Source organism: Chlorocebus sabaeus, chromosome 20 (assembly GCF_047675955.1).
Source record: "Chlorocebus sabaeus isolate Y175 chromosome 20, mChlSab1.0.hap1, whole genome shotgun sequence".
In the NCBI taxonomy this organism is placed as follows: domain Eukaryota; kingdom Metazoa; phylum Chordata; class Mammalia; order Primates; family Cercopithecidae; genus Chlorocebus; species Chlorocebus sabaeus.
The window spans coordinates 79,845,416-79,872,750 of NC_132923.1; the positions used below are offsets into that span (position 1 = coordinate 79,845,416).

Sequence of the window (27,335 nt, forward strand, 5' to 3'; positions counted from 1 at the left end):
ACTCCAAAGCCTGAATTCTACTAAGTAACAATAGCTTACATATCTGAGTACCCAACATAGGCCTGTTCTAATCATTTCCTTATATTAATTTGTTTAATTCTCACCACTTTGCAAGTAAGGAAAATGAGGCACAGAAGTAAAGCAACTTGCCCATAGTCCAAAGCTATTAGGTTGGTGCAAAAGTAATTGTGGCTTTTGCCATTTAAAGCAATGACAAAAACCGCAATTACTTTTCCACCAATCTGGTCAGTGACAGAGAATGTACTTGAACCCAGGCTGTCTGGACCTAGAGCCCACAGTCCTTGCAGCCTCACTAATAGCCTGTCCACTTAGCAGCTTACCCCAAAGTTATAGAGGAATAAACACCATGCCGCTACAGATTTTTCATCATTCTGGTTGGTTTCCAGAGTGACAGGTAAGTTTTTGGTCTGTGCAAAGTCTGAGTTTCCAGTCACTAGTGGCTTTCTGTTTACTTTGCAGAGCTATTTGCTCTTGGGGACAGAAGCTGACAGTGCACTCACAGCACAGACTTGTCATGGGTCTAGCAGCCTCTGTGGCATCTCCTGTCACATTGGGAAAATGAAGAATTCCAGGACATCGGCGTGGAGGGCGCTGGTGGAGCTATTTCTTCTCTGTGCTGCCCTGAGCTGTCTCAGTTTGCCTGGCTCCAGGTAGGTGACAGTTACCAATAATTCGCTGATCAATAATATGACAGGGAAGGTGCAGCTACATGATGCTGACCATCTCTTTGTTGCATGTCTATTGAATGAGAAACGACTCTTGAGGTAATTTGCATGCATCTGTTAACATACTATCATCAACTCTCTTCAAATTATTGTGGAACCAAGCGGCTGATTTCAACAAAAGTTCCTGTAAGAAACTGACATGTTTAAATGTATTTTGTCATGCTGAGAAGAATAGGATATTTGTTCTGTATTCTGAACAAAGCCTCCATGTGATTCTTTATGAAAAAGAAAGTTTGTTACGTACAGAGGAAAAAAGAGCCAATTCATGAGATGATTCTAATAAATGAGATTGACCCACTCTACCTACTCATCAACCTCAAATCTTCAGATTCTCAGGTTCTTTCCCACCCACCTCTTACACACACACTCTCTCTCTCCCCCCCTCCACCCACAATGTTCCCAGCAGTTAAATGCTAACTGATTTGTTTCATTATTGTTAGTCTCCATTAATAGGGTGCAAAACAAGCTAAAGAAAATGTCTTAGTGGGAGCTCAAACTTGGGCTCCAATGATAGAAGAGCCAGTGACGTAGCAATCTGGGGACACTCCGTGTGCATGAGAAACCCCTACCATGAGATGTTGAAGCGTGCATGTGTCCCTGGCCTCCATGTAAACACTCCTGTGGGAAGAGGGACTGTAATTCCATTCCTTTTACTTAGTCCAAAAATGAGATCTGAACAAACCTTTCACTTGGTGTGAGGAGTACCTCCTACCCATGGGACACAGCCTCTGGTCTCAGTTCTGTTGAGTTGCCATTAGGAACCACAGCATCATGAGCATTCATTCACTGTCCATTGGCCACTCAATAAGTAACAGCTATTAGGATGATCAAGAATCTCCATTTAGCTCAGAGAATAACCAAGCTGCCAAAACCTTCCTTGTGTGTACTGTGTGTACACAGAGAAGCATTCAAGACCCAAGAAAATGTCTCCAGAATGGAGGACTTAAGGGAACTGTAGCAAACCTATCTATAGCACTGTGCCCCTGGGTGGAGATTTCTGTTGGGCTCTGAGGATACAGAGATGAGCCTATGTTCTCACAAAGAATGCCGACATGTGAGCACATGCTGTGTGTACCATCGCAAGAGATGCCACAGGGGCAGCCAGCAAACAAGGAGGGAATGATCAGCTCTGCGGGGCATGGGGCCTGGAAAGGCTTCGAGAAGAGAGAGTGCTAGGACTGAATCTCTACAGGTGAGTGGGTGTTTGCCGAATGGCTAAGGGATTGAAAGGTGTGCCAGGTAGAGGGAGCAGCACAGGCAACTGTGCATGAGTGTGAGAGAGCTGGCTTGCTCCTGAAGCTTCCAGACACTACAGTGGGCCTTGAGCACAGGTCCTGGCAGGGAGTTGAGAAGGATGAGATAGAGTAGGAGTGAGCAGGCATCAGGTCATGGGCAGAGTTAGGGGATGCAGGAGTACCAGCTAAGGAGCGTGAACTGTATCCTTGCCGCAATGCAATGGGAGGACATTGAAGGGTTGAAGCAAAGGAGTGACACGATCAAATTTATATATTAGGAAGTTCACTCTGAGGTAGGGAGTGGAGGGGCAAATGGTTGATTAGGGTGCAGCCTGAGAAATTGTATTTAATCGTCACCACAATGTCATGAGGTGGCTGTAATCTCTCCTTCTTGCTATGTAGGAGAACAAACTGATCCTCAGTGACAAGAAAAGATTCATGCATGTGTGGTGAGTCTCAAACCCTTATCTGAATCCAGGTATAGTTCTGACATCCACTCGTAATTCCCATGAGGCAGTCTCAAACACAGCAGGTATTGGAATTCCATCCATGAAGTAAAAGAATAGTCTTTGGTTCTGGGACAGAAAATGCTGAGACCACCTTCGTATTGGCCAAGAGAGTTTTTTGCTTTTACTTACTCTTGTAATCAAGTCAGGTAATGAAATCATAATCACTGTGTCATAAGATCTATCATTTATATATTGCCATTCTGTACCAGCCACTTGGAAACATTAGCTATAATCCTCACAGCTATTCCAGGTAAGTGCTACTGTTTACCATTTCACAGAGAGGGAAACAGAAAACATAAGTGTCCCAAGGCTACCCACTTAACAAATAGCTGACTATGGATTCAAATCCAGTTTTGTTCAGGTCTCAGAATCCCTGCACTCTCTCTGCATCCTTCTGCTTCTCACTAATGCGTTGTCCCCTCCCCGCCCCAACCCACCCTCCAACCCCCACATTGTGTATCTGACTTGCTGGCCTCCTGTGCCATTTCTCCATCTCTGGGCCACACATTTGTTGCCTTGAGATGTTGCTTTAAATTTCATGTCTACCACAGCAAACAACAGAGAGAAGAGAAATTGAAAACTTGCCACCCAGAAGCTGCCCCTTCTAGCAAAGAAAAAGGATGCTGTTTGCAAAGGGGATGCAGCTGCTTAACAAATTGTGTGTGACAAGAAAGTTGTTGTGTCAGGGCATTTCTACCGAAAGCCAAAATATATTGACGCACCCCATCTATATAAGTTGATGGCTTGCAATTTACTGCTGACCCAATCCTGCTGTACTGGATGGATCCATCTTTATTTTGATCAGAGACGCCTGTTAGGAAGAGAGTGGGAGACCTGGGCCCGGTGAAATGTGTCCTAATGCTGGCTACAGCATTTTCTGCATCCCCAGGAAAGACACCTCCTTGCCAGTCCTTTAAGTAGAGGGAGCACATGTTCAAGGACCTGAGCAAGGGTGTTTACTGTAGCTCTATTTGCAATCACAAAACACTGGGAAAATATAAATGTCCCTCAAAAGGAAAAGGAATAAAATAAATGCAATGCGTGTCATATAATAGAACAGCCAGAAAAAAGAAATGAACTAGATCTCTTTATGAATCAACATGGATAGGCTTCAGAAATGCAATGTCGATTAACAAAAGCAAGTTGTAGAATCATATGTGTAAGTATGAATAAAGTGCACACAAGCAATACTATAGATAGTCTATAGATGTCAAATTATTTAAAAGAGACTGGAAGGAAACACACCAAATTCATGGCAATAGCTCCTCTGGGGGTAAAGTGGGGGGAGCAAAATTGAGACTGCTGTAACATACTGATGTCAAAATTAAAAATTAAAAAAAAGACTTGAAGCAAGTGTACCAAAGTTTGAACAGTTGCCAATCTGGATGTGAGTACATGGGTGTTTATTATATGATTTCTTGTACTTCTCTCAGCCTGTTTAATTTTTCAATGTTAAAAGCGTATAGAGGATTTTTAATGACAGAAGTTTAGTCAGTAGGCCAAAATGTCCATCAGGTTTGTTTCTATAGAAATTCATAGGGTTGAAAGGCTCGTGTTGTTCCCACACACAGAGGCCCTGATGGAGCCTAGAATTTATGTGGCTCCTCATTAGTCCCAGGAATTAAAGATGCGATTTAATGCTAGCCTTTCTTTCAGATTTGCATTTTGTAGTACTAATAGACTGCACACATTTCATCCGATGTAATTTACAAACATACTATTTATTCAGCTGATTACTTCATTATATTGCCACCTTCCATAATGAAAATTAGGTGCAAAAACGAGAGATGTGGTGGATATAACTACTTTTTACCAAGTTCTTTCTGTAAGTGATCATCTTGCCCATTAATAGGCTTTCAAATCTCAGAGAGGAAAATAATTGTGACTCTTAATAGCTAGTGTGTACATTACTTATCCGCTCAGTCTCAACTGTGGCGCTGGAGTTGTCTTGGTTGCTAAAAACACAATGTAACTGTTTTGTAGTTGAAATAGGAAGAGGGTACCCTGCAGAGCTGTCAAATACATACTTAGGAGAAGCTAAATCACAGACAGTATTGTTTTGTCAAACCTGGTCAAATTAGTAGATAAGAACACATTCTGAAGCCCCCCACTGGTGTGCAGCATCCTGCCTCAAGTAACCATTTTAAAGTATCCACCTGTGGTTTCCAGTAGTCTTTGACCTTTCATTAAAGATCCAACTTTACTAGGCAATTGATTTTTGCTGGTCTCTGGGGCGGTCATGGACACGGATTTCACTGTAGTTAATATTATCCTCTTTTTAGGACTTTTGCCAAGTGAGAACGTATTGTTAATGACCTTGTTGGGAGTGACATCCTGTGTATATGAGACGGTGAAAACTACGTGATGCTCTTCTCCCTAATGACTCAATCCTGGATATGGGAATGAAAGAGGCCTTACGTAGAGGCTGGAAGAGATTGGTGGAGTCAGTGCTGGCCCTGTTTCCTTCCAGGCAGCATGGGGCAACGTAAAAAGCCCATATATACTCTAGAGATTAACAGACCTTGGCTCAGATCCTAACACCACTGTATACCAGCTGCATGATGGTGGACGCGTCACTGTCTCTCTGGGCCACTTCCCTCATCTGCCCAGGCGGCAGTGCTCCACAGCTGCCTTCCAGCATTGCTGTGAAAATAGAAGGAGGTAGCATGGGTGATGCTGGGCCATTGAGCACAGCCTTGACATGTCTGTCATAGGTGCTCAGCAAAACCTCTATTCCTTTTGTCTTCCCATCTCCTTTTGTGCCTTGGAAAGGAACACAAATTACAAAGAATCTTACAGTGTAATGCACTCTTTCATTTATAAGAAAAAATAAGAATCATCATACACTCTTCATATTATAGAGGAAGAAACTGAAGGCCCAGGCAAGTTAATTAGCATCCTCATTCATTCACTCATAACCCAATGTGCTCCAGAAAATGAACAAAAAGAATTGCCTTATCTCTGCTGGTGGTGCTGAGGTTTCCAAGAATAACTATCCTTCGCTCACTTCTCCTCTCAAGAACCATCTCTTCCTCTTCCATAGCTTTTCATGATCAGATCTGTACCTAGCACAAATCTCTTATCCTGAGATCCAAGCCCATATAGGATCTATTTACTAAATGAGTCTCTGTAGGTATTTCAGTACACCTGGAACTCAGTATGCCCCACTCGAAACTCACGTCTTCCCCATTAAGATTTATTTTCTGCTGTGTTTCCCACCACCCACACACTCAAATGGGAAACCAGCATCCATTTAAAAGGCCTTCCTTTAACACCCCACCTCCACCATCCAATTATCCATCATTTGCCATCCATTCCACATGAGAAATATCTCATATGTTGGTTCTCCCCATCCTCTCTCCCCAACCATTGCCATGATTCAGGCTTATACCACTCGATGGGACTGCTGCTGCCAGCCTCCTCTTTGTTTCCCTACCACCAGGCTCTCCTGATTCCCACTGGACCTGCACAGCTTCAGCCATGGGGCCTACATGCTGGAAATCCTTGCCCTCTGGATAAAGTCCCATAGAGCTAGGACATGAGACATGTTTCTCTTTTCCTACTCCGAGATAAACTGTGACTTCCAGAAGTCAGAACCTTGGTCTTATATCTCTAGGTATTCCCTGTAGCACAATACCCTGAGTTAGTCCACAGTAAATGTTTCATAGACTCTTAACATGAACAGATACCTTAAAGACAATCTAGACAGAGGCCCAGAGATGGGGAGTAAATTGCTTCAGATCATATATCTAGCTGTGGCTGTGTTCCTTGCATAGCTGTAGCATTTTAGAGTTTATAGTGTTTTCCCATGTGCTATCATTTTTAATCCTAAAAATAGCCTTCGTGGCAGGTTTGATTATCCCCATTATATAGATGAGAAAAGTGAAGCTCATGCAGGTTAAAAAAACCAGACCACAACCACTCAGCTGCTAATGGACCATCTTCTGATCCAAGTTCAATACTCTTTTGACGAGAGCTAGCCATAATGTTAGGTGCTTACTATATGTTCAATAAATATTTGTTGGATTAATTAACCTATCCTGGAATGATAAACTAATAGCCTTGCACAAGTGAGCAAATATATATTTATTGAATGTACAAATAGATGGTTGGATGTATACTTAATTCCCTTCTGATATGTGACTCTCTTCTCTCCTGGTGACTTTTAGAGGTGAAAGGCTACATTCCTTTGAGTCAAATGCAGTCAACAAGAGCTTTGCTAAGAGCCGACAGACGCGGAATGTGAATGTTACCCTGATGCCCATTGATTGTGAGCTGTCTAGTTGGTCCTCTTGGACCACATGTGACCCCTGTCAGAAGAAAAGGGTAAGCAACCAGGCCTGGGACAGCTCTAAGCCTCCAGGAGCCTTTGTCCCCAGCAAGATTGGCTGAGCCATTGTTAACAGTACCTAGCACATAGTTGGCCCTCAATAAATGCCAGCTAACTTAATTAACGCATCCTTTCGTTCCGTGCTTCCAAGCAGCAATAAATTCTTTCCTTTGGTTCTCTAGTGTTTTCCAAGCACACCCAGCCTTTCTCACTCTACCAGCTTCCAATTTGGACTCTCTGCCTTGAACCTGTTCTTTCAACCAATCTTTCACCATGAAACAGGGGAAGCAATCACAGTGTATGTCTGAGTTGTCTTTGCCCACTTGGAAACCATTCACAGTCTACCGATGACACTTAGGATCACGTCCAGGATCATGGTTTTCAAGGATCCCTATGACCTAATCTAGCTTATATCTTCAGCACACTGGACCCTTGTATGACTCTAGCCTTCACTCTCTCTGGCCATTTCTTCATGCTCCTTTCTCAGGTGGGGTGACTTTTCCCACTTCCTTCACTGGCTAACACCTATTCACAATTTGAAACTCTACTCAGGAGCTGCCTCTTTTGAGAAAGCTTTTTGACTCCTCCTCAGCCCTACCTTCAGTAGGATAAAGCAATCTTTTATGAGCTTCAATAGCTCCTTATTACTCTTGTATCCTAGCATTTATCACATCATGATGCTTATTTTTCACCTTCACTAGACAGTGAACTTGTGAAGGCTGATTCAATTCTGCATCTTCAATGTGTAGACCAATCTCTAGCACAGAATAGGTTTTTCATAAATGTGTGGTGTTTGATCTTGTTCTGTTTTCTGATATCTCTATAGGGAAGGGAAGGTTGTTCTTTACACTTTCTGTTAAACAGATAGATAAACAGGAAATCAGAGCAGGTAAGTGGCTTCTTGAGTTCACCTAGTAGTAAATGCAGGCCACGAACTCAGGCCACTGTCCAGTGTTCCTTGTCTAGGGTTCTACCAGTGAACACACTCAGTTTCTGCAATATCTATCATTCAGCCTCCTTTGTCATAGATGGGCTGACCCAGGATCCTAGTTCTGAGAACAATAGATATGCCAGAGAAAAGAGAATGGTTGCTGTTTCCCCAGATCCTTGGGAAACCAAATCAGCCATGGGCTTAGACTCTAAAGAGGCTGTGGAAGTAGGCCCAGGACAATCACGAAGTTAATTGGATCAATGGAGAGAGCCAAGCAGGATCATTCAGTTCCCAAAGTAGGTTTTATTGCTGAAGTTATCAGCATTGATCCAATTATCTGGATAATTGCTTCATCTGCACCATAAACTAGGAAGACTCAGCATGAGTCAGCCTGGCAGCCAGAGCTCCTCTCTCAGAGTCTGCTGCAGACGTTCCCTCAGCTGATCATCATCCCTGTCTGCAGGGTCACTGGCTGGGGGCTCAGCAAAGCCTCTCAAGTCAGATTGGGTGATGTATTTCCTCCATCACTTCCACACCCCTCGAGCCCACTTTGCCTTTGGAGCCTGGAGCTTTTTAGTCTTTTTTTTTTTTTTTTTTTTTTTTTTCCACAGTGTTCTCTGCAAGCCTTGTCCCTGTCCTGACAGGCTCTGCCTTCCAGAAAGAATGACCCTCTGCAAGTACAAAGGGCATGGGTGAACGGTTATCTACATTTCTTTTTTTGGATTTCCAAGGGCCAAGTATAGATGTCATACAAGTAATAACTATGCCTCATTAATGTCATCCTGCAAAGCAGGGGCTGCTATCCTGGCTTGCCTCCTGTGCTCTTTTGTTTACTAAAATCTTGACTGCACCTAACATTTGGAAATCACCCAGATCTGATCACTTTCTTCCTCTGAAGCAGTTTCTCATTGCCACAGGATAAAATCCTGTAATCACCTTCCCAAGGCCTGGAGGGCCCTGTGTTATCTGCTCTTGTCTATGTCTCCCTCCCACTCTGGCCACTCTCCTACTTGTGCTCTTCTATCCAGCCACAATGAGTCTTTTTAATGTGAACACAGGACGCCTTCTCTAGTCCTCTCAGCTTTGGTTTAGGAATTTCCTCCACCCATATCACTCTTCTGTGCCCCACTCTCGCCAGTTCTTCACACCTGCCAGACATTCCTACTCAACCATCAAGTTTCAGCTGAGGTGTCACTTAGTTCTTCCAAAGCCTTCCACTTGGGCTTCTCCTAAGTTTGCATGAGGGACTCCCGATGAGCGTACAGAGCACTCTGCCTCCCCTGTCATGGCACTCATTGCACTGTGCCGCAACTGCCTGGGGCCCAACTCCAGCATCTGTGACCTCCTTGAGAACAGGCTAGGAGATACAATTACCAGTAAAACTGACCAAACAAGCAAGCAACAATAACACCTACCTTTTTCAACACTGGGTGGCTTAATCATTTTGGAATAAATGAATAAGATGGTAGAGATATAGCAATATTGACTGCTAAAAAGCAATAATAAAGAAAAACAAGTCCAAGAAATTGAATGCCTACTATATATCCAACAACATAATGAGATTATATAATTTAAACTTCGTAACTAAACATTTAGATAATTCATGATCCCTATTTTACAGATGGATAAATTGAGATTCATAAAGATTAAGTAATTTGCCCAATATCACATGAGTATAAAGTATCAGAGTCAGTTGTAGCTCCAAAGCCCATGTTTTTGCATTTATAATATATTGATGTCTTCAGGAATAAAGGGGAATACTTGAATCAACCTAGTAGAGTAATTAAGCTGAGAGATAATTTATTTTGTGTTATTGAACTGGCTACATGAGTCCATTTACTAATCTTTGACTCCAGAGCCCATGGAGTCAGCATGGGCTGACTTTCCCACATTCAGCAAATCTTGACTGATCACTGCAGAAGCAGAGATCAAGGCCAAGGTCCCTGCCCTCAGAGAGCTCACAGACTAATTGAAGAAACCATCTGGCAAACAGCCAATCACAACATAGCTCCTTAAGTGTATATAATGGGGGGAGCACAAGGGGCTGGGGGAATGATAATCAGACATTTCAATGCTCTTGTGGGTCCCAAATCCTCGCTCAAGACCCATTTACACAGAGTATCCCTCAGCTCTTGAGATCTGAGGCTCTGCTCTTGGTTCACCTGGCTCCTCTCTACTACAGTACAGGTATGCCTACTTGCTCCGGCCCTCTCAATTCCATGGGGAACCGTGCAACTTCTCTGACAAGGAAGTTGAAGACTGTGTTACCAACAGACCATGCAGAAGTCAAGTGCGATGTGAAGGCTTTGTGTGTGCACAGACAGGTATAAATCAATGTAGGAGTAAGAGGGAAAACCTGAAATGAGATAATGGTTCTTGATGACCAAGGGACAGGCCATGTCTAGTGATCAAGATCAGGGTCATGGGGCAGCTCAGGAGGCCTCCTTGTCCTACAATCTCTGACCTCCTTTCACATGTATTATGTTATTAAAATCACCTTATAATGTAGGTGTTATGATTATCCTCAGTATATACCTTAAAAATCGAGATTTGAAGAGGTTACTTGTTCATATAGCAGGTAAGTGGAAAAGTTTCTATTGGCAATTTGAGAATTCAGATTACATTCATTGACATTAAAGACACAAAAATTATGTGTGCTGGAGTCAGAAATCTTGGGTCGAGTCGTATTTTGACTTTGTGACTAGGAGAAGTCCCTTAACCTTTCTGCATTTTGGCTCTCTCAACTGAAAATTAGGGATGCTGTGAATACCTTACAAGTCTGTTATAAGCATCAAGTGACATCATAGCTATGAGAGCTCTTTGTAGACTGTTGGCTCCCCTCGCTGTCTCAGAGGTCTGGGATTAAGTAGAATGTGACAAAATCTAGAACAGTTACATAGGGCAGTTAGCGTCATTTATCTCTGATAAATCTTTTGAAAGATATTTCCTGTCATTTGCATTTCTGCATCACTAAGTCCAAGATGATCCTTAATCCATGATATACCCAGTAAAAATTATTGTTTACAAAAAGGAAGAAAAGAAAAAAGGACAGATGGATAGACTGACAGAAGGAAGGAAGGTAGGAAGAAAGGAGTACACAAATGAATAATCACCTGCTGCAAAACTAAATAAATACAACTTTTCAGTTCATTCAGGGAATCCAAGCAAACAAATGCTTCTCTATTTCTCCGTCTCCAGCAAAAATGAGAGTATTTTGACCCACATTTTCTAGATGGGAGTTGCACTTCTCTACATTTACTGTACCCATGTGGACTATGCATGGGGATTTTTCAAGAAAGAGTTAGAGATTCTTAGAGCAATTTCGAGGGGTTATTGCAAATGCAGAATTCTATCCAATAAATCTGAAAGACTTTTTTACAGTGTATCCATGGACTCATTATGGCCAGTGTTCCATGATTCTGACCAAAGCCATAATGGTTACTCGGGCAGGCTTTAGTTTAAATGCCTGGTAAGAAACATTTGAAGGCCAGATTGTTATTTTTCTGCTTTTAACACTCCAAGAACATTGGTTTAAAATGACCAGACATATCTGAGGAAATAGGACTACCTGTCTTATGGGCTTTATCTCCCAACAATATACTAATAAGAAAGGAAATCAATCAGGAAAAAAGTTTAAAGGAAGCAAAAGGGATGCAAATAATTTTTCATAATCCAAATGACTACGTTGTTGAAGGCAGTGTGGTTTAGTGGGAAGACTTTGATTAGACAGTTAAATGTTTCAATCTCACTGCAAATATTTACTAGTTAATGTGCACTTGGCCCTCAAAAACACGAATGGTACTGATAACACTTACACAGCACTTCCTGGGAGTCAGTACTGTTTTATTTACTCATTTAGATTTTGAACAACCTTATGGGATAGTTATGATGACTTTTCTATTTTACAGGTGAGTACATCGAGGCAGAGAGGTTAAGTAACAAGTGAAGGTGGCCCAGCTCACACAACTTACAGGACCCACCCATCTCACCCCCTCTTTCCAGCCCCAGGGAGAGAGAATCCAAACTGTCCTGCTGCTTTCTGGAATACAACCCCGACTTCTTCTGCTGAGGGAGGTGGCAATAGAGGAATAAACCGTTAGTGCCATAACCAATCTATCTGGTTACGGGATGACTAATTAAAACAGAGCAGCATGCAAGGCCTGACAAAAGGCCTGGCACCTAGTAGGTGCTTATACTCTGTTAGTTCGTTTCTTGCCAACCGTGTGGCTGTGGGTAATACTCTTTCTCCATCCTAGGAAGGTGTGTAAACCGCAGACTTCTTTGCAATGGGGACAACGACTGTGGAGACCAGTCAGATGAGGCAAACTGTAGAAGGATTTATAAAAAATGTCAGCATGAAATGGACCAATACTGGGGAATTGGCAGTCTGGCCAGTGGGTAAGTGACCATTTTTCTGTGGTGGTGATGGGAAGGCACAGCATTAAATGGAATTCTGTAGGATCGAGAATGAGAGAGCTGATATAAACAGAGTTCCCTGCTCACCTTTCTGAGAAAAGCCTGTATTGTAAGTGACGCTTCTGGTTGCTCTCTGAGGGCAGTACCAAGTTGCTCCAGGAACATGTCCCACAGACAGACCTAGGCATCAGGAGGGCTGGTTTGGAACACTGGGACAGAGCTGTACCTGTGTGGAAACCACGCAGGCTGCTCTGTGAGGGCTGGGGTGGAGAGGGAGCCCCTTTTTTTTTTTTTTTTTTTAACACCTGCAGCGTGACATGTTATGTGCTTTGTAAGCCTTATGTCTTGGATCCTATTGACAACTTGGCAGGTAGGTTTTTTCCAGGTCTCTCCCTATCTCCCAGCATTAGTCTCTCCAAGAAGAGAGGTCTCTAGTTAAACAGTGAAGGGATGGATTTCCAGGGCCTCTGGGGATCTCTGAGTTGGTCCAGTCCTCTGGCAAGGACAGAGGAGCAAGGTCAGAAAGGGCCACACTGGCCTGGCATGCACCTTACTTTCCTGCCATATTTTGCAGCTTCTCAGCCTGCAGGTGGAAAAGGGAGACCTTCCCCTCATATGCTTTAGGAATCATCATATGAGATACAGCTTGGGGAGGGGAACAGTGACCCTGAATGGGATTTACCTTCTTTCTAAAAAACCCATCAAATCTCAATTTTTAAAGTTGTCACTAGAGACTCTTCACGTGGAAGACTTCTCTCAGGACTACCTTATAAGCTAGTTATTATAACCCCCACCTTGCAGATAAGGAAACTGAGGCCCAGGGAAGTTGAGTGAGTTCAAGGGTCACCCAGCTAGAGTGTGGGATAGCAGACATTCAAAGCCAACAGGAGGGTCTGACAGCACCCTGTAGGAGGGAACAGAAGGAGTGGTTCGCTGGCCAGGGCACCTCGGGCAAGGCACTTATCTACGTGGAACTTTAGTTTTATCATCTGCAGGAGGAAGTTAATAACATGTTTCTTTCAAAGTGCTGTGAAGATTGAACAAGCGAATGTGACTAATATAAGAGGTGCTGGGCAGCTCGTGTGGTGGGAAGAATACAGACTCTGTTCTTGCTCCACTGTCAGATTTCAAAGTCCAGCCCACCCATTGCTCCTGGCAGGGAGACTCTGGGTTAGTCAGTTACCCTCATGTTTCTCATCTGCAAAATGGGGATAATAATAATACTTACCTCCTAATGACTAATCCTCATAAGGATTAAATGAGCCCTTGTGTGTAAATTGATTAGGATGATGCCTCCACAAAGTCAGCACCACATTATAGTTGTTAAAGAAAATAAATATGTATACATTATTTTGATACATGGAATATGTCATGGGAAAGAGACTCCAGAGAATTCTGGTAAGCAACAGAACCAAGGCCAATAAGTGGAAGCTGATAGGAGACAGAGACTGTTAATAAAAACAGAAATTTCAGTAGTTAGAGATGGTCAAGAATGGAGGCTTTCCCTAGGAGGCAGTGACAAATAATGTCTAAAGAGGGGCTGGATTCTTTTCCTCTCTAAAATGGAGACAACATCTGTTGCACAGAGTTTCAGGGACACTAATGAGATGATGCATGTAGCTACCCACTGCTGTGTTTGTCACCAGTTACACCCTCAGTAAACAGTAATTATTGTGAATAATATTGTAAATGGGTTGTGATGAGGGTGGTACAGAAATTAAGAAAACTGCCACTTCAAACAGCACACAGTATAGTGAGGGTGACAAATACATACACAGCACATTTATCATGGACCAAGCAGTGTTTTAAGGACTTCATAAACTTGACACATATGATCCTCACAACATCCCCATGAGGCAGTATTTTCATGGTCCCCATTTGCATACGAGCGGACTGAGGCTCAGTGGTAGTAAGTGGCCACCCAAGGTTTAATTGGCTTGCCCAAGGTCACCTGGGCAGTAAGGGGCAGAACAGAGATTAGATCTCAGACGTCTGGCTCCAAAGTCCACACACCTACTATGCTACCCAACTGTCGCAAGGCAACTGTAGTAATGCAGGACAATAAATGTACAACGGTGCCAGCACAGGGTGTTATGAGGGCCCCTAACCCAGCTGGGCTGCGGGCTTCAAGTGCCACAAGTGTTAGTGAAACCTCTCACCACAATGGCAACAGAGCTCAATCTTGACAGACAAGTCAGAGATAAAACAGTGACTGGGTGGAAGGGCATTCTGGGCGCAGGGAACAGTTCTTACCACGGAAGGAGCTGAGTAGACTGGAGCAAGAGCAAGTCTCTTCACATGGCTGGGGACTAGGGCACGTGGCTGTCGTTAAGAGTGGCCAGAGATGAAGCTGGAAAGCTGGTTTGGAGCAAGTATCAAGGGCCTCGAAGGCTGTGCCAAGGAATTTTTGTTTTCGTTCAGTAGGGTCTGATAATCAAGATTAAGCAACCCCAAACCCTAACCTTTTCGTCTTCTCTGTCTCTTCCTCACAGGATAAATTTGTTCACAAATAGTTTGGAAGGCTCAGTTCTTGACCACAGGTATTATGCGGGTGGATGCTCCCCGCATTACATCCTGAACACGAGGTTTAGGAAGCCCTACAATGTGGAAAGCTACACGCCACAGGTAAGGGACAGCCAGGTAGCAATGGAGGGAGCCCCAGCTGAGCACCCAGTTAGCAGGGTCCATGGCCCGGCCAGACAGCCTGCTAGCTGTGTGACATTGGACACATCCCCTTTTCTCTTAGAGCCTCAGTTTCTTCGTATGTAAAAATGGGCAGTTCCTTCCTTTAGACATTGTGTGGAAGATGACATGCTATATATAGTAACAGGAGGGCCATTGTAGAGCAGTAATAATAGAAACCATAACATCAAAAGCTACCTTGAAGGTAGAAATAAAGCTTAGGATCTGGAGTCACATTGACTTGGTGGCTCTGCCACTTACCATCCATACGATCCTAAAGGCTAAGAGCCTCTGTTTTCCTATCTTTAAATTGGGAGTTATGGAGGTTCTACCCTGCAGGGAGGGGATTAGTGAGATAATGTGTGTAAGTATTTAGCACAGCGCCTGGCTTAATGGTGAGTCCACAGAAAATGTTAACTCTTGTTGCTGCTGTTATTGCATTCTTATCAAATCCCTGCCTATTAAAAGCAGGCGTTGTTCTAAGCATTTTATGAAGCGCTCTACCAATGTAAGTCCCTATTATGATTAATGTACAAACTTAGAAACACATCTCACAGACAGTGGGGTTTAAAATAGCCCGTAGGACACACACACTTGAGATCTGATGGGAACACACTGGGTGCCAGGACTGGCTCTGCCACAGGTCCCAATTTTACCTTAGGTTAAGTTCCTTTTCCACTCTGGGCCTCAGTTTTCTCATCTGTGAAATTGGTGGACGGAACTAGAGGATCTTGACAGTAATTTCCACTTCCAAAATTGCACCCTTTTTTCTAGCCGGGTGTGGTGGTGCATGTCTATAGTCCCAGCTACTCAGGAGGCTGAGGCAGGAGGATCGCTTGAGCCCAGGAGGTTGAGGCTACAGCGAGTCAAGGTCGTACCACTGCACTCCAGCTTGGTGACAAAGCAAGATCCTGTCTTTAAAATGTATATATTGCACCATTTTGAAGGCTAGCTCCTTCTTAATCCTCCTTCCCTTCCTCCCCAACACACTTTTTAGCCAAGAAAAAACAAATTTAGTTTAGCGCCAAACACACTCTCTATCAGGGTGTCCAGTGCCATCCACAAAACCTCTACTTTCAAGGGAGGATTTCAGAGCAGCCATTACCATCCAAGTGAAAGTGGATCCTAATTCAGGCAGGACATACGTGGTAAACTCTCCGCTCTCCATGCCAACATTCTTTGAGCGCTGTGCCAGGTGCCATGCTGTGATTTACCAGTATAAGCCCAATCCTCAGAACAAGCCTGATGAAAGGGACCATTATCGCCTCCATTTTACACATGAAGAAACTGAGGCATGGAGAGGTCAAGGCAATTGTCCAAAGTCATCCGACTAGGAAAGAGCAGACATGCAGCGCATCTCAGCGGCCACTCTGCAGACCATGTCTGAACTGCTCCTCCTTCCCCTTGTAGCAGCTGAGCTGTTGCACCCTCCTCTGGGAATTGCAGGCATCCAGAAGCCGATGGGAACTGTGGGCAGGGAGGTGACTTGAGACTGGTCACTCCAGGGCCCCCGAGGCAGTACCCTTGGCAGTTCCCCTACACACAAAGCCGTGAACACTGGTTTTCGAGCAAAGGGCTCTCCTAAGTTCTCTCTAAGGCACTTTCCTACCTTTGTCACTTGATCCTCCAGCCACTGCCTTAGACCAGACCCTCATCAACCATCACCTGCACTGCTCATACAGCCTCCACATGGATTTGTCCCTCTGACTCCAAATTTCTCCCTTCCAATTCAACCACCAGGCTGTCCCAAGTCATCTTCCTGAGGCTTGATCTACTTCCTCTGCTGGGTCGTATTTGAATTAAGCCCAGATTTCAGGACAAGTAATTCAAAAGCCTATTTTGACACCAGAACATCCTCTTGCAATATCCCCCTTTTCTCCTCACTGTTTCAATTTCTCATTGAACTGTACTGCTATCCTTGCAGTTCCTGGGGCACACCCTGCCCTTTCCCACCTCCATGCTTTTAATTAAGCTGAGCCCACAGCCCAGAATGTTCCCCTGCATTTTTGCCAGTTGTAATCCAAATCAAAACCAACCTCTAAGTTTCCACCCAAGGTATCGATCAGGTCTGTCTTTACTACTGAACCAAAAGTCCTGAGGTGGGGACACAAATTGGCCCTGGTTTTTCTGTATCCAGAGCATCTAATTCAGTATCCAGCACATAGTAGGAGTAGAGTGGCTGCCTGCTCACTGGTATTGAACTGATTTGAGTCAAATGAAATAAAAAACACTTTTTTTTTCTTCTTCAGACCCAAGGCAAATACGAATTTACGTTGAAAGAATATGAATCGTACTCAGATTTTGAACACAATGTCATAGAGAAAGCAGCAAGCAGTTCTGGTTTCAGTTTTGGTTTTAAAATACCTGGAATATTTGAACTTGGTGTCAGCAGCCAAAGTGATCGAGGCAAACATTATATTAGGAGAACCAAACGATTCTCTCATACTGTAAGTATGTCTTTGTTGCTTTTAAACGTATATGTTGTCTTACTCCATTTTCTGCTGTTGTGACAGAACACCACAGAATGAATAATTTATAAAGAAAAGACATTTACTTGGCTCACATTTCTGGAGGCTGGGAAGTCCAAGATCAAGGGGCCACATCTGGTGAGGGCCTTCTTGCTGCATCGTAACATGGTAGAAGGCATCACATGGTGAGGAAGTACATAAGAGGGCTGAACTTCGTTCTTTTATCAGGAGCCCACTCCCATGATGACTAGCCCTCTCCTGAAACAACAGCATTAAACTATTCATTAGGGCAGAACCCTCATGACATAATAACCTCATAAAGGTGCCTCCTTTCAAAACTGTTACAATGGCAATTAAATTTCAACATGAGTTTTGGAGGGGACATTCCAGCTATAGCCTATGGATCCTTTTGAAATGACATGCCCTCAGATGTGTCTATATTCCACATTACTACCAGTTCTAACAACCGATTATCTTTCTGTTGTCTTGAAATCTTCTCAAAAAAAAAAAATAGCTAACTTACTTTTTGAAGAGACCAAGCAGAGATAACCTTCTATAATTATTTTCTTTCATTTTCTAATACACTTTTCCCTCAGGTTTTCAATAAGCTTAAGATGTACCTTTGAAGACTAGAATTTCTTTGGAGACTTTTCAACCCACAGGAATTTGACTTTTATCCCAGACATCTGGCTGAAATTCCTCTCTGCAATGTCACCCAAGACCTCTTCTCTGACTTCTTAGGGTGCTTGGTGGAGATGACCAAACCATTGCCCTCCTGTTTCTCCTGCTTTCTTTCTGCTCCTTATCAGCTTCCTTCCTGGGTCTAATATTCCCATCTGTCCTTTATTTAATTCATGGCCCTCTTCTCTAGGTACTCTCCAATATCCCCTGGGTGCCGTCTTCAACTCACTTCCTCTTTTACTGGGATAAGCTATGAGCCTTCATCACTGCTTCTAACCTCTCGGTTAAACTTCAGACCTTCCCTATCCACTCTTCTGAGCATCTCACCTGGGCATCGTGCTGACACTCCAAGGCAATGTCTTCTTCCTAAATTTTCAATGGATGTTAATGGCATATTTCTCTCTACTTTTCCAGGCTAAGAACTGAGCCAGAATCATGTCTGGCTCTCACTTCTGCTTCATGTCCACATCTGTTGATTACCAAATCCTTCAGTATTACTCTTCAACATTTGTTTACACTAACTTCTATTACCTCTTAATTAACCCAGGTTCTTTCATCTCTTACTGTGCCCAACTAAATAGTTTCTCTGTCTCCTAGCTTGCCCCTTCACATGCATGAAGAAATGTTTCTATGATGCTAATCTGATTATATCATCTGCTTCCTATTGCTTACTCCCTCCCCTTTTCCTTCTCTCCTTCTCTGCCTTCCAGCTCCCTGATTCAAATTGCCAGTTATAGGATGCTAACATTGGGCCAGGCTCTATCCTAAAGACAGAATAGGGATCTGTAGTCTCTAGGATAATATTCTTGCCTTCATGTTCACAGTATAGTAGGAGCAGCAAACATGAAAGCCAGTATATTATTATTATTATTATTATTATTATTATTATTTGTGTGTGTGGAGACAGAGTCTTGCTCTGTCACCCAGGCTGGAGTGTAGTGGCATGATCTCGACTCCCTTCAACCTCCACCTCCCAGGTTCAAGTGATTCTCCTGCCTCAGCCTCCCGAGCAGCTGGGACTACAGGCATGTGCCACCTGCTTGGCTAATTTTGTTGTATTTTTAGTAGAGACAGAGTTTCACCATGTTAGTCAGGATGGTCTTGATCTCCTGACCTTGAGATCTGCCTGCCTTGGCCTCCGAAAGTGCTGGGATTACAAGCGTCAGCCACTGCTCCCGGCCGTATTATTCTTAATTATATCAGTTATAATACAACATGGTATATGCTATAAAGGAAATGCAAGCAAGTACAATGCAGTCTTAGAAAAGGGAGTGCCAGGGTGTGTCTGGGACCTTCAGGTTGGTATCAAATTGGAGGCAATGGCAAAGCAGAGATTTAAAAGATACGTAGTTATGTGTCAGGCAGAAAAGAGAGAAAATAACATTTCAGGGAGAAGGAACAGCATGTGCAAAATAATATGAAAGAGAATGGCAGGCCTGGGGAACAGTGAAAATTGGATGAATGCTGACATACGTGGTTGGTAGAAAGTAGCAAAGTATGGAGAGGAAAACTTCAGGGGTGTAGAAGCTGAAGCCAGAGAGGCTACTGGAGGACAAATTGTGATGGTCTTACACTCAGAGTAAGGGAGCTGATTTTATTCTGAAGGCAACAGCAAGCCATGCAAGGTTTTGCTTTAAGCTAAGAGAAGCATTGTCATAATACGATCTGAATTTTAGGGTGTCAACTCTGATTGGGGCATTGAAGGAGGTTAGAGAAAGGAAGGAGATTAGGGAGGAGGCTTTTATAATGATGCAAGCAAAAGGAGATGCAACCTAAAATATTCAGAAAAATAATGAAGAGTACCTAGTGACTGCTTATTTAGGAAGGGTAAGGGAGAAGGAAGAGGGTCATAGGTCACTGAGGCAGGACTAGAATGGGGCGAGAGCAAGCTAGGAGACAAAATGAGGCCCCAGGGCAATAGGCACCAGCGTTGGCATGGCTTTGTTGAGCTGAAGGATTTAGGATTAGGCAGAACATATCTCACAGGCGTTTGCCACCTTTCACTTTTTCTCTTCCTGTACAATAGTATAGGGAATGCTCACCTAGGGTTGTACTAACACTTTCTAGATGTTTATACTTCATCAGGCATCACCAGCTTTCAGTCTATTCCATACATGGAGAGTCACCAAACTTTTTCTGTAAAGGGCCAGATAATAAATTATTTTAGGCTTTGTGAGACTGCAAGGTCTCTGTTGCAACTATTCAACGCTGCCATTGGAGTGTGACACCAGTTGTAAACCATATGTAAATAAATGGATGCAGTTGTGTTCCAATAAAACTTCATTTACAAGTACAGGCACTGGGTTTGGTATGAGGCTTGTATTTTGCTGACTCCTGCCATACGCTGTCATTGCTGGTTTTCCTAAAGCACCACTTTTACTCTTTCTTGTGTGGCTTTTTTTCAGAATTTACAAGGTATCAGCAAAGCGGGCACTTTTGCAGGTTAGCAAATCCTATGTCCCATCAGAGAGGTCCCATCAGAGAGGTCCCATGCCCTCCAGCTGCTCCCTGCCATGCCTGCTTCTGTTACCCTTCCCAGTCCTTATTCTCTACAGTAAAGAGGTGAGTTAAGAGCAAGCTCTTCCAAGCTGAACAGGATGTCAGAATATTTATGAGCATTGAAAGCTTGTCAAAGAGGCTGTCTTCTCTCAAGTATCCTAAAGGAATCATAAGAGTGATGACCCCGGTCCAAGAACATCGGCTGGTATTTGTAAAGTTCATCTTCTCGTTCCAGATTCCTAACTTTAAAGGTCTGGTTTTCCCATGTTGGTATTTCATTTAGAAAAGTGTATTTCTGCATGCACGCTCTGACCTTGAAGTAGCACATTACAAGCTGAAACCCAGAAGCCTCATGCTCCATTACGAGTTCCTTCAGAGAGTTAAGCGGCTGCCCCTGGAGTACAGCTACGGGGAATACAGAGATCTCTTCCGTGATTTTGGGACCCACTACATCACAGAGGCCGTGCTTGGGGGCATTTATGAATACACCCTCGTTATGAACAAAGAGGCCATGGAGAGAGGAGGTACACTGCCCAAGGGACCATGGCTTTCCTAAAAGCTGGGGAAAGCGTCCTAAGTCGAACTTGTAGTTTTCTTTCTACCTTCCTGGCTACACCTTCACAGTGTCATTTGCAGATTTCTCTTCCTCCTCTTTTTGATTGACAATGTCAGTCCTCTTCTTCCTAACTCCTTAGGCCATTCTCTTTTCTACAGCTCTTCTCTCTATGAAGTTGTATCCAATCCCATGGTTCTAAATACCTTCAGCATGCAGATAACTCCTGGATCTCTTCCTGAATCCATCCTGGATCTCTTCCTGCACCCAAGAGTTTATGTTGAAATGTTTCTTTGATGTCTCCATGTGAATGTGTAACAACCCTCATCAGCTGAACATGTGCCCAAAGAGAACTTTTGACTTTCTTTCTCCAATACGTTTCTTCTTTAGTCATCCACATTTCAGAAATGGTTCCACCATCCAACCAGTGGCTCAAGTCATAAAACTAGCAGTCAACCTTGATTATTTTTCTTTTCTTCAAATCTATTGTTTTTCCTTTTCTTAAAATCCATCAGCTCTGCCTCCAAATTATATTTCCTATTTTTCCTATTACCACCGTAGCCTCATCCCATGACCAGACCTTCACATTCAAAGTTTAATGTGAATGTGAATCAAGTATGAATCTTGGAGGAGGTAGATTCTGATTCAGTGGGTTTGGAGTGAGACCTGAGAGTGCATTTCTAACAAGCTTTGGAGTGATCCTGATGCTGCTGGCTGATAGACCATACTTTACATAGCAAGGTCTCAGATTATTACTGTGGCCTCCAAACTAATATTCCACCCCCACCCCTCCCTTATAATTCATCTTCATACAGATATCCCAGCTCTTTCCAACTCTAGTCAACTACAAGTCTGCTGCTTTCCAACCCAATATCCTTTCCTATGACATGGCACTTGTTGGGTTAAGTGAACTGCTGTAGGTCACACAGATTGCAGTGGCAGAGCAGGGCTTGATTACCAGTCCATGTACTTGCAAGACGACTCATGGTACACAATGTAAATTTATACAGTGTGGCCTCAGTCTTGTCAAAATCAGAGATACCTTCCTGCATAAAAATGATCTCAAAAGTGCTTTCCACTGTTCCTCAAACTGCTTCCCATAAAAGGGCTTAATAATTAAATAAGTTGGGAAAACACATAATAGATTCCACTCTCAAAGTTTCACAAATATACTCCAATAAAATGACCTCTCTACCTATTTTGATGCAATATCTGTCATACTTTCTTGACCACAGAAGTTCCTTTTCTCATAACATCTGCTACCATCTCATGGGATTCATGTTTCAAGAAATGCACTTTGGGAAAAACTGATCTACACCAACATTGCTAGACAGCCCTGGTGGTCAAAGTTGCTCTTTTCTCCCTGAACTGGCCTCAGAGTGCTCAGAGAGGTGCTTATAAGTCACGTCTGGAATTTCAGCAAGACCAGGGAAGGAGGATACCTCAGGGAGAATTAGGGAGGAAGAAGTAGGAAACAGTCCAAAAATGAAGAAGAAATCAGGGAAATTTGCCTCTCCTCTTTGCCAGATACTATGCCTTACTTTTTATATACATTTTCTCAACTAACTAACACACTTTTTCTACTTTATCAAAGATTGGAGAAGAGTGGGTCAGGGAGGGCAGGCAGATTGTAACAGTCTCTGTACTCACTGGATCTATCCCTAGAGAATCAATAAGACCAAATTTTTAGAAAATGACTCTGAGCACTTCCCCTCTTTCAAAGTCAGCAAAAGTCCTCAGAGAGCATTGCGGGGAGGCTGAGAGGGGAAGTTGGGTCTGAGCTCTACGAGGTCTCTGCCCTGGTGCCAGTTGCTGCCTGCATTTCTTGTTATCAGACTGGTGACCTATTTATTTGAACCTGAGTCCTTGTGACATCCAACAAGGGCTAGGCCTCTGGACTCGATCATACGAAAAGGGACAGAATGAATTATGTTTTATGTCATGGACTTTTTTCCTTGCTTTCTTCAGATTATACTCTTAACAACGTCCACGCCTGTGCCAAAAATGATTTTAAAATTGGTGGTGCCATTAAAGAGGTCTATGTCAAGCTGGGTGTGTCCATAGGCAAATGCAGAGGTATTCTGAATGAAATAAAAGGTGAGTGACAGGGGCTTGTGACTTCCACACTTACAATGTTTATCCTCCTAGTGCTTCCAGTGATTACATCTCCCTCCCTTTTTGAGACAAATACTATCCCAACTTCTATGCCAAGTATGTCCTTCTGTTTTTTATAGTTTTACCACCTAACATATCGCCAACTAACATTACTTAATGTTGCTTATTTTTGAGCTTTATATGGATGGACTATAATCCTTCCAGTCCTGTGTTTTCCATTCAACATAATGTTTTTGTGTATAACTATAGTTAGTTCACTTCTATCACTGCGTACTATTTTGTTGAATATACCACTTTTTCTTTGTCCATTCTACTATTGATGAACACTTGTTTTATCTCCTCTTTCAAGCAATTATAATCAATGCTGAACATCTTACATAGTTATCTGGTACACACGTACAAGGCTCTTTCCAGGGAGTACACATAGGACTAGAACTGCTGGGTTTTAGAGGGTGCGCTTTTTCTATTTGACTAGATGATGCTAAGCTGTTTCCTAAAATGACTGCACCAGTTTATACTCCTGTTGGCCATAGATGAAGACTCCTCCCCTTCCCCTTCCCCAGCATTTTTTTTTTTTTTTTTTTTTTTTTGAGACAGAGTCTTACTCTGTTGCCCAGGCTGGAGTGCAATGGCGTGATCTCAGCTCACTGCAGTCTCCACCTTCTGGGCTCAGGCAATCCTCTCACCTCAGCCTCCTGAGTAGCTGGGACTACAGGTGCATGCCACCATGCTCGGCTAATTATTATTATTATTTAATTTTTTATAGAGACGGGTTTTGCCATGTTGCCCAGGCTGGTCTCAAACTCTTGGGCTTAAGCCGTCTACAAGCCTTGGCACCCCAAAGTGCTGAAATTACAGGCATGAACCACCATGCCTGGTGGAGACGCCCCCTACTTTTTAATGCTGCTCAGGTGTTGCAGGCTCAGACTTGAGGAGCTGTTTTACACCAGTTCTTTTTTGTTTTTTTTTGTTTGAGATGGAGTCTCACTCTGTCACCCAGGCTGGAGTACAGTGGCATGATCTCAGCTCACTGCAACCTCCGCCTCCCAGGTTCAAGGGATTCTTCTGCCTCAGCCTCCCAAAAGCTGGGACTACAGGCGCCCACCACCACGCCTGGCTAATATTTGTATTTCTAGTAGAGACAGGGTTTCACCATGTTGGCCAGGCTGGTCTCAAACTCCTGACCTCAAGTGATCTGCCCACCTTGGCCTCCCAAACTGCTGGGATTACAGGCGTGAGCCACCATGCTGGGCTGTTTTACACCAGTTCTTTTGGCACTGGGGACATAGACACATTAGAATGGAAATAACTCACTGATATGTTTGAGGGCTTTCTGGGCAACTCTATAAGTCAAAATAATAATTGCTTTATCGTGGCCACTGTTTAGTAAGTGTCTACTACATGCTTAGCACAGCCTTTATAAATTTTCCCACAATTGTCATCTCACACAAAGAAGTGAGACAACGTAAGGCCTGGACAGGACTGTCTGGTAAGTACCTTCATCTCCCTCCGATTTCTTATGTGCATAGTGAGGATTATATAGCTACTATTTTGTAGTGAAGATTAAATGCATTCATACATGTATAGCACTTAGATTAGTGACTGACACATAAATAATCAATAATTATTAGCTGTTAATATACCATTTATTCTTTACATGGATGCAGAGTATCCACTTTGCAGATGAGAACAAAAAAGAAATCTCATACTGTATAAATAATATGTTCAAAACCACAAGGCTAGACAAAGTCATAGCTGGACTCATGCCTGGTCAAGGTGTGCAGGGTGAGTGGAGGAGAGGATGAACCCAGTTTCCCCCAGGTGAGCTCCACTACACCCTACCTACAGGAGTCAGTTTGGGGAGAGGAAAGTTATTTGACCAAGGAACAGTGGCTATAAAACCAGACAGACCTTGTTTAAAATTTATCTTTATCAGCTACTAGCTGTGTGGGCCTTGGCAAGTCACTTAACAATTCCAGGTATGAGTTTCATAATTTGTGAAGTAGAGCTAATAATGCTGGGCTCCTAAAATTGCTGTCTGGTAAAAGAAAATATCATACCTTATCTCTCTATCTATCCATCTACTTCTCTGTGTGTCTCTCTATTACCTATCTATCTATCTACTATCTATTATCTATCTATCTTTCTACCAATCTATTATCTATCTCCTATGACCTATCTACCTACTTATCTATCATCTATCTTCCTATCTACTCTCCTATCTACCTACCTATTTGCCAGTCTATTATCTACCTATCTACCTACCTATTAGCTCTTTATCTATCTATCTAATCTAGCTATCATCTATCTTCCATAAACTTACTCAGTAACTAGCACTTACAGTTGCTCAAGATAAATGTCTTTTTCTTGTCCTGCCCTCAATTTGTGTTGCCTGTGGATGGGTGAGTTTCCCTTTGCCCCATGCACCATGACTGCCCTGTGGGCAAGGAAGTGTCTGGTCTACCCACATCTCTCAGACAAGCTCAGTGAATATGATGTACCCAAATTGTTGGTTGGGTTGCAGTAAATTCTAGGGGGCAGAAGGGTATCCTCTGTGACCTGCTAGCTCTCTGTGTCCATTCCAGACAGAAACAAGAGGGACACCATGGTGGAGGACTTGGTGGTCCTGGTACGAGGAGGGGCAAGTGAGCACATCACCACCCTGGCGTACCAGGAGCTGCCGACGGCGGACCTGATGCAGGAGTGGGGAGACGCTGTGCAGTACAACCCAGCCATCATCAAAATTAAGGTACACAATGCTGCTCTACCATCCTTTCCTCCACCCGGAAAATAGCTTCTGAGGACCTACCATAAGCCAAGGTATAAAATGCAGAGATCACTAAGACCCAGGCCCTAATTTTGAGACACATATACAATAGTAGAAAATATATTTGAAATAAATAAATTATAATACATTGCTCAGTACTACCTAGAGACCCTTGACTCCCTCTCACTTGGGCCCCAAGTTACTAAAAGAAACTAACAATCAGCTTCTAATTCTAGCTTGCTCCTTCTTCTTCTTCTTTTTCAGAGACAGGGTCTTGCTCTGTTGCCCAGACTGGGGTTCAGTGGCATGATCTTGGCTGACTGCAGCCTCCAACTCCTAGGCTCAAGTGATCCTCCTGCCTCAACCTCCCAAGTAGCTGGGGTTACAGGTGCATGTCACCACACCTGGCTAATTTTAATTTTTTTCTTTTAGAGATGGGGTCTTGCTATGTTGCCCAGGTTGGTCTTGAACTCCTGACCTCAAGTGATCCTCCCACTTTTGCCTCCCAAAGTGCTGGGATTACAGGTGTGAGCCACTGTTCCTGGCCTCTGGCCTCTCTAGTGAAATAAAAGAAATATTAATTTCATTAAAATTTAATAAATTAAATTCATGTTCCTTTTATTTCACTAGAGAATCACTCATTTAGTTATTTATTCGTTAAACATTATGCATTCAACCAACAAATAGTTGCTAAATTCCTGCTATGCTACAGGAAGTAAGGTACTAGGGAAAAATAGAGGAAGATGCAAGGATAAAACACACAATCTATGAGGGACAGTAAGATATACGCACACATAACTATTTTACAGGACAGGATAAGACATCACAACAACTAACATGTCTTGAGCACTTAATATATTCATGACCCTCTTTATAAATGTTTTTTCGTCTAACATTTAGAAATGTTATTTTATTTAATCCCCATACTGGTCTGCAAATTAATTATTCTTATCTCCATGTTGTGATTGAGAAAAATCAAGGGCTAGGGAGGTTGTATCCATTTTTGGCTGCTCAAGAGTCTATTAGGTTCAAACAAAAGACTGACTTCTTCCCTCCCCTCTAGACTTTCCTGTGGGTTTGGTGAATAAAAAATAATGATCTTAACCACCTGTCACCCCAACTAGAGGAGATTTACAATGTTAAACTAAAAAGATGTTTGTTAGACCAGGACTGTCATACATGTCAGCGATGGTAGGCCCTTGTCTGTGGGTACTTCTGCATGGTGCCCATAGCACAACTTAACACCATGCTCTTCTTGCCAGTGTCTGTATAGTCATTATGTGCCAGTACCCACCCGCTGGAGATCCCACCTTGCAATCAAGGTAGAGGGTTGAGGGGCTGGACCTCTGATGAGAGACTCTGCAGTCCCCAGTCTGGGTGATTTCTTTATTTGCATGTCAAAT

General features: G+C 43.1%; 1 protein-coding gene across 2 annotated transcripts in view; it reads left to right on the forward strand.

Moving 5' to 3' along the window:
* The first annotated feature begins 513 nt into the window (after positions 1–513).
* C8B (complement C8 beta chain) overlaps positions 514–27,335 on the forward strand; it is a 37,245-nt gene continuing 10,423 nt past the window's right edge. Inside the window, exons 1-10 of one of the 2 annotated variants that reach the window (XM_038000530.2) lie at positions 514–671; positions 2,514–2,740; positions 6,660–6,816; positions 9,934–10,075; positions 12,008–12,149; positions 14,660–14,792; positions 17,099–17,296; positions 20,781–21,021; positions 23,019–23,147; positions 25,751–25,914. In XM_038000530.2, coding sequence (XP_037856458.1) covers positions 6,748–6,816; positions 9,934–10,075; positions 12,008–12,149; positions 14,660–14,792; positions 17,099–17,296; positions 20,781–21,021; positions 23,019–23,147; positions 25,751–25,914 — 1,218 coding nt within the window. In that variant the 5' untranslated portion in view covers positions 514–671; positions 2,514–2,740; positions 6,660–6,747. The remainder of the gene's footprint in view (positions 672–2,513; positions 2,741–6,659; positions 6,817–9,933; positions 10,076–12,007; positions 12,150–14,659; positions 14,793–17,098; positions 17,297–20,780; positions 21,022–23,018; positions 23,148–25,750; positions 25,915–27,335) is intronic. The other variant, XM_007978586.3, reaches the window with a different exon arrangement.